The following is an 11,067-nucleotide window of genomic DNA, read 5'->3' as shown; positions in this document are numbered from 1 at the left end:
CTTGGGAGAAGGGTTTTGAGCCCCGTCATCTGCAAAACTGTTCTCCCCTCCAGGCTGCCAGGTGTTACTAGGTATGTGCTAGACCACAAGCTACGTGTGGAAAAGGAAAGGTAAAAATAAATAGAAGATGTCTCTGAAACACAACTGCAGCTGGTGCTCCCAGGCCCGTCCTGGGATGGAGCCGGCTGCAATAAGCCACTCTTTCAGCAGCAGCAAAAAGACAATTCTCTCTAACCAAAATGAACAGCCTTGCAAAGTCCACTTCTTCTGAACTTTGCCTGTCTGGTTTTGCATTTAACAGAGGTTGAACAACACTTAAATAAGGATGGTAATCATTTTTATCTCTTTCTTTCCCAACAGCTCAATGACACCCAGAAAGAAGTTACAGGGTCTTGTAGCTGCTACAATCACTCCCATGACTCCTGATGGGTGAGTATGACCCTGTATCGCAACGTGGCATGTTGTCAGAGTTGCACTACCTACTGTTACCTTAAAACTCTGTCTTCCTTCTTTCTTATTTGGAGCTTATCAGTTTTGGTTTTGTTTTTAAATCAGATCTCTGATGGGATGGGGGAACTGTGAGGTTGGTCCCACTAGCCCTAGAGTGGGATCCCTTAGCCTCTGCATCTTCCTGTTGCCCAGCGAGTGCTGTAGGTCTGGGTTTGGAGAGTTTGGATCAGTCTCACGTCTCTTTTTCTGCTGCTTTTGTAGGTGCAAATTGAATCATAGTAGGGTTATATGTGTAGAGTATTGCAGTATTTTCACATTTGTAAGGAAAATCACAGTCCTAGTTAAAGAGATCTTGAGAGCTAGAAAATAATCATCAAAATCTGATGTCATTTTAGACTTTTCTTTACCCTGGCTAAATCATGCATGCATTCATGTGTATATATGTGTGCATGGAATTAGTCTAAACCAGAAAAAAATATTGCAAGGACTGCACAGTGCTGAAAATAACATCAAATTGAAAGTTGAAATTTGGCCTTCCTCAAAGCAGTGATGATAAACAGATGTCCTCCCTACTGCATCTTGATGTTGCAAGACAGAGTTGTTTGGAGTCAGCAAAGGACCCTGAGCTTCTCTGTTCGGGGCTGTGTCAAGATCTGTATGTGTTTTTGAGGGAGACGGTGGGGATTTGCTAGTACAGCCCTCTGAAAGGGAGCCTTTACTTTTTTTAGAAGTCTGGTACTCAGTCAGGGAACTCATTTGCATTGCAGTCACTGCTTCATTTCTTGCTTTGAAGGAAACTTATTTCCAATTTCATTTATTACAACTCAGATTTATTGCAACGTAGTAGTTGGAGAGTGAACTGGGCCCTCTGCCTGGAATGCATGGTCCTTGTAAGATATGTTCTGGGAAAGCAGCTCTGAAATTTTGGATGGTGTGTGAACGCAGTCAAGGAACCAGAATTGACTTCCAGACTATAGGGTTGGTCTGTATGTTTGACAAATGAAAACAACAGTGAAATATTATACACTGATAAACAAAATATGTTTGTTGTGCAGAGAAGATAAACGTAGAATTCCATTTCCCCTATTTGTCAGGGAAGTCTGTTGCTTTCCTCACCCTTTAATGAGAGAGAGAGAGGTCAAAGTCACATCCAGCAGATGCCATTTCACCGTTTGTGTCCAAGTATAGTTTAACTATTTGCCAGCACTTGCATAAATATCTTTGTGCTCTCAAGAGGACTCCTGTTTCCCTCAACAGTCAAAAAGGTTTGAGTGTCTCGAGTTCTCTCCTATCTCCCCCGAGAAGTCCTTTGCTGTGACGAGCCTGCAGTAATTACCAATTGAGATAAAAGTTTGGAACAGTGAACTACTTGTCAGGAGGAAGAGAAAGTTGGAGAAAGAATTCAGGACTGAGCTGTTACCTGAAATGTTAAATACATGCTGAGGGTATCATAGCTTGGGGTAATTTGTGTCTGTACAAATGCAAGGCTTCAAAAATGCATGTGTTTTTTTTGGTTTCTTAGTCTCTAAGTTTAAGGTATCTGTGGGTGGAGACTTCTGGTTGCTGAGGTTCCTTTCATTTCAGACAAATTAACCTTTCGGTGATTCATCAATATGTGGATTATCTGGTAAGCGAACAGAACGTGAAGAATGTTTTTGGTAAGTGCTTTTTTTTTTTTGGACAGAAACTCTGTTACACCCCTTTTGCCTGGATGGGAATCCTATGGTATCTTACCTGAAGAGAGCTGTAGTGGGAGGGACTGTGGATGTGGGATGATCCTAGACATTTATATTCACCGGTGGAGAGAGTGCAAGTGATGCTTAAGGCATCTGCTTTTGCCCACTCCCCATTTCTGTGTGGAATAAAATAAGTGTTGCCTTCATACGGTGACGTTCCCAGAGATGAATGGATAATGCTGTGTTGGCAGGGAAGACTCAACTGAATGATTCTCCCCTTTGGCTGGGCAAAATACAATCACCTGATTAAAAAACACCAGCTCAAGAGTCCAAGGAATTCAATGGACTCATCAAAGCCAAATGGACTCCTTTAGGAGACCTGTGGTGCAGTGGGTGATACCGAGGTGGTCACTGCTCCCATCTCTGCTCTGCTTCTATCTTGGGGACTGCTGCAGGGGCAGCAGGGATGGCTGGATAAAGAATACAGCATCTGCTAAACCACTTCTGTTCGCAGCCTGCTATAGTAAAGTAAGCTGAAACTGGTAAGATTTTTGGTTCAAAACTTCAGTGGAAAGACAGCCAAGTTGCAGAGCAGAGGGTGGCAGTGACTTCAGCTGTCCCAGTTTCATCCGTTGTTTGTGACTGAACGTACTGATGTCTCGTCGTTTTCCAGGGGTGCTTTAGCCTAGGTAGGGCACGTGGTTCCACTCACAACAGAGACACCAAATTTCAGGTCTGGCGGTTCCCTTGGGGTGGAGGACAGACAGTCGCTGCCTGGCTGGCTGGGTGTCCCTTTGTGCGCTGGTCATAGCCTGACTCACTGCTGGGAGAAGGAGATGGTTTCTGCTGAGGAGGAGGTGCTGGGGGGCAGATTCCCAGTTTCAGCAGCTGATTCTGCCTCCTCCCTCCCAAAGCCGTTGATCCTGAAACACCCAGGTTTCCAGCACAAGCATTTAGCGACCATAACATTGCGGTTCCCATGCAGATGCTGGTGCGGACCATTGCTATCTTAAAATGAGTTGGGGGAAAAAATATTTCTGTTTGATATCAAGAGTGTCAGTTCTTGTCTTCAGTAAAACCAATGCATGTACGCCAGGCCTCAGCAAGAGTGTTGTATTGTGTTGTGTTGAAACAGTGAACGGCACAACAGGAGAAGGACTGTCCCTTAACATCCAGGAGAGGAAGCAGTTGGCGGAAGAATGGATGTGCCAAGGAAAAGACAAGTGAGTAGCTGAGAGGAGACAGGAGATTCAAGATCTTGTGTTATGATATAGGCATGCCTGATTGTAAAGCGAAATTTGCTGATGACCTTTTTTTTTTTTTTGAGTATTTTGTTGTTGGGCTTTACTCCCCAGCTCCTTTACCATGGAAGTCTGTGTTTTTGTCACTGCCAGTTAGCTGGTGTCCATTTCTGCTGCTTAGAGAGCTTGTAAGACTCCTTCTCTTTGGTGCACTGAGGAGTGGTGGGACAAAAAAGGGCTTGAGGGGAAAAAAGGGGCTGTGCCCTTTGCTTATTCTTGAGAAGAAATGAAAGTAAAGAGCAATCTGCCTATTTATCCCTTATCAGAGCACTTCTGAACCTTTTAATATATTAAATGATTTGCTGTGGGGGAAGCTGAGGTGTCAAGTATTTAACTGCCTCCCTAAAGGTGCAAAGTCAGTGGCAGAAGAAGGAATTCAACCCGGCTCTGCAGCTGTGTATCCAACTGCAGCTCCATTCTCCATCTCTTTTACCTGTCATAGTCTTGTATCACTCACTGCTGCCGCCTTAGTTGCTATGTCAGAGGATGTGAAGACGAGGAAGTGTTTCGGGTGAGAAGGATAGCAAGCAGAAATAAACTGGTGTGAAGGCTCACAGTCTGTATGGATATAAGGGAGAAACACAGCAATGGGACTGACAGACTGGAACCTGGGAGATTCCCTTGGGAGGAGCAGACAAGTAGTCAAAGGTGCTGCTGTGAGGTCGAACTCCTCCTCTTCTGCAGAGAAATAGGTTTAGAAAGCAAAGATACGCTTTGATATCCTTTCCTTTTCCCAGCTTCCCCTTAAATCCTTCATGTCTTAATTTTAACTTCCTAATAAAATGCTAAGATTTGTCCCTCCTGGCAGCCTTGCAAATACGACAGCAAGGAATCACGCATGATTCATATTTGCAAATGTGTTTCCTTTTTCCCACTACCAGCTGCTTGCCACTGATGGCATTTTCCCTGCATGCCTGCTCGTCAGGTCAACACAGGTTCAAATCCTTTTTCAGTTTAATCTAGCTCAGTGACGTTCTTGTTCTGCAGCTCCCTGATCTGAAGCGAGTCACTTTGGCAGACTGGTATTTTTCACCATCACTGAAACATCCCCAAACCTTCTGAATTTGTTTTTGTGCAGATTGGATCATGTGATCGTTCATGTGGGAGCACTGAGTCTGCCAGAGTCCCAAGAGCTGGTGTGTATGTGATATGATTGCTTTTCACTACGTGTGTCATAAATATAAAGCAGATACACCTTCAGGAACTTCCCATTCTCTTGTTTATAGGCAAGACACGCAGCAGCCATAGGAGCTAGTGGTATTGCTGTAATCGCCCCCTTCTTCTTCAAACCCACAGACAAAGGTGAGTAGCTGGGCTTGCCAGACCTGCTGAGGCCTTTTATATTGCCCTCCAAAGGATTAACGCCGTCTTTCTTTGGAAAATGCTCTGGTGATAACGTTTGCACACCTGTCATGTCTGGTGCCATGCAAAAGCAAAACCTAGAAGCAGCATTTTTTAAAAGATGGAAGATACTGGAACTCTCCCAGTAAGAAATGGGAAGGATGTCTTTTGGGATGTATTTTGTTAGCCTCTCGTAAAAAGAAGAGTTGCTTATGGAAAGAGTAGTTAACTGGTCTGTCTTCTGAATAGATAGTATGGAGTTCACGCTTGATCTGGGAAGCAGTTGGTTCCATGCTGACCGTTGCTGGACGCTGACCGAGTTAATAAATTGCTGATACACAGGTGTGCCTCTGGTTACTGAGGTGATCACCTTTGGTTCTGTGCGCCTAAGGTTACCTCAGAGCTGATAAATTGAGTGTTTTGTTTTCAATGTCGTGAACATAATATAAGAAAGAACCACATGAAGTGGAGGTTTGTAATAGAAATGTTAAAAGTTGTCTGAATTAATTATGAATGGAAATGCTTATATGAAAGCACCAGAAGAAACCAGAGTGGATTGCCAGAATGGCTGGTATTGACAACCAAGCACACGATCAGTGGCAATCAAACCAGGTAAGCACGGAGGAACAGCACAAAGATCAGCAGAAAACCTCGCTGATAGCAATAGGATACCAGTGAGGTTTCAGCTCATTGGTTTTTGCTGTTCCTCTTCCTGCTATGCCAATGGGAAGATTGCCTAAGATCTATGAAGGATGCAGTGAACAAGATTCTCAAGAAGAATGTCAACCATAACAACTCTTTGATTCCTAAAATGGTACAAAAAAGTTGTCCAAAAACCTGCTCATCATCACCATCGAGCAGTACCCCAGGGGGGTGAATGTGAACTTGATCCCTTGTCCTCTGTGTTGCACACAAGTGATCCTGGTGAGACCACTTTGGCACACAGGTCTTGCAGGTGTGAGACCATGCATGAGTTACATCTGTAAGAGAATGAGTGTGAGTTACCGACATAGATTTGGTTTAAATAAATATAATTTTTGCTTTCCCTAAGGTCTTCCATGGAGTTTTGTTACATTTAATTTTTTATGATGTGTGAGGGTTTTTATGTGGCTGTGTATGGGATGCAAAGTGTAGGTTGCCTCTCCACAGCCCCTGGCTGCTGTGAATCTGAAGTGTCTTGCACTACAGATAGTCTCCTTCTCTTATGGGGGTACTTGATTGTTTTCTTCCAGATGAGCTGATTGCTTTCTTACAGAAGGTTGCGTCTGAAGCCCCTGCGGTTCCATTTTATTACTATCACATTCCTCCTCTGACGGGTGTGAAGAGTAAGTACCACTTAGTCAGCTCTTGCCGAGCCTGTAGGCTCATAGCGACCTCAGTAATCCCAGTGGCTGGTGTGATTAGTCTACCAGCCTATACCAGGTATGTGGTCTCTGCTCCCATCACATGCAAGCTGTCATGGGAAGGATCCTTTCCGAAAATGGGAGGAGAATCCAAGACTGGAAAATAAACTGAATTCCTCTTAATTGGAAAAAAGTCACAGTTTATGAGTACTGAACAACTAGGACAGAGGAGGTGACGCTGACCATGGCTTTGCAATTAGTGTGGACCAGGATAGGTAATTGCCTCGGATAACCATAGCTGAATCCCGATTTTTTTTTCAAGATAGTGACCACCATCTCGCTTGGTGTACACTAACAGCATAGTCGTGTTTGCTAGTAAATTAGGTGTGAAGCCACAGTGCTTCTCAAGTCTTATTATTTAGCAGAGGAATGAGGAATACAATACAGATCTTTGATTACTTGCTCTGGACAGCAGGTCATGTGGTGTTTCTGGATGTATAAATTTATATTTATTCTTAAATATGTCGTTGCCAGTTCATTCCTAAACTTTTACTTATCCAAGGTTTTTCCTTCTGATCTGGTAAAAGAAATGCTTCAAAGAGAGCAGAAAGATGTCTTTTGTGTAACTCTGGGAATAATCACACTCAATTTGTCTTACTCGTTGTTTTAGAGCTCTATAGTTTACTAGGCCTAGGCCAAAAGTGAACAACTTGTAAAATAGTAAGTCTCCCTCTTGGGGACGAGGCAGGGAAATCTCCCAGAACAGGGGTGTGTTTCTTCATATGGGATTGCTGTTCTGCACAGTTCGTGTTGAAGAGTTGCTGGATGGAATAAAAGAGCAGATCCCCACCTTCCAGGGCGTGAAGTTCAGCGACACGGACCTCTTGGACCTTGCACAGTGTATAAACAAGAATGAGACAGAACAGTTTGCATTTCTGTATGGGGTGGATGAGGTAAGAGGCTCCTCTTAAAAATTATTTCTTCTATGGCATTCTCTTCCTTCAGCCTTCAGGGAAAAAAGTAACCCTGGACATGCAGAGCCAGGTAGTTTTGCTGCTCCCTCCCACGACCCCTCTTTTTTTTTTTCTTTATTTTGTTATGTGAAGTAAAAAATACTTTTTTTTCTCCCCCTACCCCAAACTAGCAACTGTTGAGTGCACTGGCAGTAGGGGCAAATGGAGCAGTTGGAAGGTCAGTATGGCTTGGACTCCTTCCCCTCGACACACACACTGTATTGTTGTATCTTCTGCTATCTGCACAGTGTTTCTCTGACTATCTTCTGTCACCACAATAGAGGATTTTGCAGGGTAGGGCTGTACAGTAGCAAGGAGACAGAAAAGCTAGCTCCAGTGCCTGCGATGGGCCAGTCGTATAACCTGGGATCTCAGATTATGTTCATTTGGGTCATTAGTGCTGCAGTCTGTAAGCTGACCCAAAGGTTTCAACATTCCTCTTTATCCTCACGGTAACTTTTGAAGTAGGGAGTCACTTTTATCTTCATTATATGGGTGAGGAACCAAAACCCAGAGAGGTTAACGTCTTTAGCTCACATGAGAAGTCTGTGAGAAAAGGGCCTGCTGAGTTTAATTTCTGAATTGTCTTCTGCCCCTCATACCAGGCTGCTTAGATGAATTACTCTGGGGTATCTGTGTTCCTGTGTAGATGATCCATTAAATGAACAGGCAGCTGGAAAATTAAGTGATTGACTTTCTGTATTGCCTAATTGTGTCGTCTTAATTTTGAAACGCTGTTCCATTTGGAAAGAACTGAGAAGACAAATCTGCTCTCTAAACCCTTCCATAGGGCTTGGCATACTTCAGATGTTTGACAGTATAAACCACACATAGATTGCATGATTCTCTGTCATAATAATGGCATTCTGATAATGTCAACAGCAAAACCCTGTGGCTACTTCTTTTGTTTCAGTGGTTCTAAGCTCCTCCTTTGCATTTACGGATTCTATTTTTGGTTTGGTTTTTTTTGGCAGTACATACAACTATTTGGGCCGAAAAACCAACCTGATGTTGCAAGCCTTTGCAAAGCCAGACCTTAGGTTAGCACGAAAGTATCAGGTACGGTATCTTCGCTGTCCCCACTAGGAGCAGCTTGCTTTCTCCTCTGGCTTTACTGGGGCTGTTTTCCATGTGGTTTTGTTGTCCATAGCCTGAGGTAGCTTTATTAAAGCAAACTTCTTTCAGCTCCAAGCCCCCTGCGTGTTATTGATCTCTCCTCACCTTTTTGATCAGTCCTTACTAACTTTTAACCAAGATCTGCCTTACTTATCCTTCAACTCTCTAATCTCATCTGCGCAGAGCGAGCAATGACCTGGCCTTTTTCCTTGAACAAGCACACAATGGCCAAGCCCCTTGACTAGGAATGCTCTGGGGCTACCTTACATGATGTAGGGCAGAAAGCTGTCCCAAATCAGCTCTGCCTTGACCTTGGCTCTTGGTCTTGGGCAGCTTGAAGATTTCTGAGGAGTTCTCAGCAATCAGTATACAATCTATACCCAATGTTTTTATGGGACGTTTGAGGCATCCTTCTTTTGCCTTAGAATAGAATGACCGCAGGATGAAAGTCTAAAAGACATCTGAAAGATGATCTGCTTTGGTAGATCTCTTCATTAGGCAGTAGATATTCAGATTTGTAAACCTTTAGAGCCCGATATGAGACTTACCAGTGTTTTCAGACTGCTTGCAGTGAAGGACAGCTTGAACATGAGTGACAGACTGAGAGGGGGTGATGGTTTTCTTATATCCATCCTTCCCTCCCCTATTCAATTAGTACTTCTCATAGACTGGCCAGGAAGTCAAGGGCTTTTCTCAGAGCTGTGCAACAATTGTATAAGATGTAAATATCAGAATAGCTGTAGATGCTTTTACATCTTAAAATTTGAAGGAGTTAATAAACTACTGTCTGTCTTCTCTAGTTTCTTACTGGGGAGTTTCTCAACTTTGTCATCAAACTAGGTAAGTCCTACCCTGCCTGTTTGCCTCGTTATATCTAAAAATGCAGACTTGGTGCTCCAGAAACTCTCATGTTGCTGTATCCTTAGAACTTCCTTCCTGAAAGATTTCACAGTGAGAAAATGTTGCGTCCGCTGTTTGCCAAGTTAGTAGCAGCTGGGAGCTCAACAAAGGGAGCTGACCAAGCATCCCCAACAGATTCCACTCTCACTTCCTTCCTCCTTCTGTGAAATCTCACAGCTTTAAAGCTGCGACTCTGTGATTTACCCTTTTTCTTATCCTGACTCTTTCTGTGGGTTGTTTTTAAAATTTTGTTCTGTCTCCACAAGAGAGACATTGTCTCCATTTCTAGCTTTGTTTCTACGGAGTAGTTTTTTTTGAAATGGTGGTGCTCCGGTAGGAAAACAGCTCTGATGCTTGTCTCTCCTGCCTTGCTATAATGTAAAAGTAACTCTGTTCAAAGCTGTACAAGGCCAAAGCATTTTAAAATGGAATGATTTTTAATATAAAAAGCAATTAAAAGCAACCAAGTCAGAGTAGTGCAGGGGGACTGAATTGGACATTTCATGGTTTTCACTTAATGAAGAGAACTGTTTGCTGTGGTTTTGCTACACAGGTGCAAGCCCCAATGAATCTAGCTGAGCTTCAGTGCTTGGTTGTACTTCTTGGGTTAAAAATCAGAGGAAATGCATCATTATTTAGCCTTCTAGATAAAGAGGCAGACACTGAATTTCCAGAGGTACATAAGGAGACTTGAGCTATGGACAGAGAGGCCTCCTCAAGTTTGCTGTGGTGATTTAAGCTGGTACCCAATGTCATTGTCACATGCCAGCAGGATGTTAACTACTCCCAGGGCTTGGCTTTATGTGAGTCTGAGAGCTCAGCCTACCAGTGAAGGTAAGATTTTGAAGTGGCCTGATTTTTCCTTGTTTTACCCATGAAGGACTCGCACCATCTTTTCTATTGTAAGGGCTGCGTGGCAATACATTTTGGCAAGGAGAAAGTAACACACATACAGCCCTGGTTATCTGTCAGACTGACACAGTAGTTTGTAAAGTGCATGTCTAAGAATATACTCTGCTTGGTATGTTTAGGAGGGAAACAATAATGGCATAATATGTAAATAAATGTAGTAAGTAGGCATAGTTTTTACTGTAATGTTTTTCTGTCTGCAAGCACGATCATCTCTTCTTAGTTATGCTATTCTCACTTCCGAGAAGTGCTGAAAGCGTGGTTTATACCGGATTACACAGGGACACTTATGCTGCTGCTTTTTTGGACACCCGTATAGAGACTGCATTAAGCAAAATGACCTGTAAATGTCCTGATTTTGCTTTTGCCCACCCAGGTTTTGGTGTTGCAGAGACTAAAGCTGTAATGACCTTTGTTTCTGGCATTCCCATGGGACCTCCACGGCTTCCGCTTGTTGACGCCTCTGAGGAGTTCATTGTCAAGGCCAAAGCCAAGCTGGAGAGCATTGTGTGGCCTGATGGCGACTGATGTTCACTTCCATGTCGATCGGGAAGTGGAGGCTCCTTTTCTGGGATTCACTGTCACGTGGCACATTCCCCGTGTGACGGGCTGCACTTTCTTTCCAGGATTTGGCAACGTGCCTGAGCCCCTTCCTTTTAGGGCTCTCTTTGTTGGTGCACATGTAGCCGCCTCTTTGTGTAACTTTACTCTGCTCCCCTGGAGCTCTGCACATTCCAGGACCAGCTGGTACCTTTTAAGAAAAAAGGCAAATTTTCCCCTGATGGAGGTTACTGACTCCTTTTGTCTAGAAAGGAGGAAGATCTGTCTCCACCCTGCCTCTACCTAGATTACGTTTTGTCCTCTCCCTTCATGAGCGCTACACTGCGTGTTTAAACAATGGTGTAACACTCAGACCGGTATCCTACTCTTTGTCAGAATCATTGGGACACTGACTGTGCATGTCAAATCCTGCTTTTGTCTTACCTCATTGTGTTTATACACCTTAATGCAAAAATAA

At 43.6% G+C, this 11,067-nt stretch overlaps 1 protein-coding gene across 1 annotated transcript; it reads left to right on the top strand.

Annotated features, from left to right (window-relative positions):
• Positions 1–364: 364 nt before the first annotated feature.
• Positions 365–10,694, top strand: NPL (N-acetylneuraminate pyruvate lyase (dihydrodipicolinate synthase)). The gene is given in 11 exon segments (XM_009710074.1): positions 365–429; positions 2,035–2,108; positions 3,262–3,349; positions 4,506–4,563; positions 4,654–4,729; positions 6,001–6,093; positions 6,916–7,064; positions 7,256–7,302; positions 8,099–8,183; positions 9,041–9,080; positions 10,426–10,694. Coding segments are annotated over 11 exon segments (1,044 nt in total).
• The last annotated feature ends 373 nt before the right edge of the window (positions 10,695–11,067 follow it).

This window comes from Cariama cristata, unplaced genomic scaffold (assembly GCF_000690535.1).
Source record: "Cariama cristata isolate BGI_N322 unplaced genomic scaffold, ASM69053v1 scaffold42051, whole genome shotgun sequence".
Lineage (NCBI taxonomy): Eukaryota > Metazoa > Chordata > Aves > Cariamiformes > Cariamidae > Cariama > Cariama cristata.
Note: the sequence above shows the minus strand (reverse complement) of the source record. Positions and strands in the feature narration are given on the sequence as shown.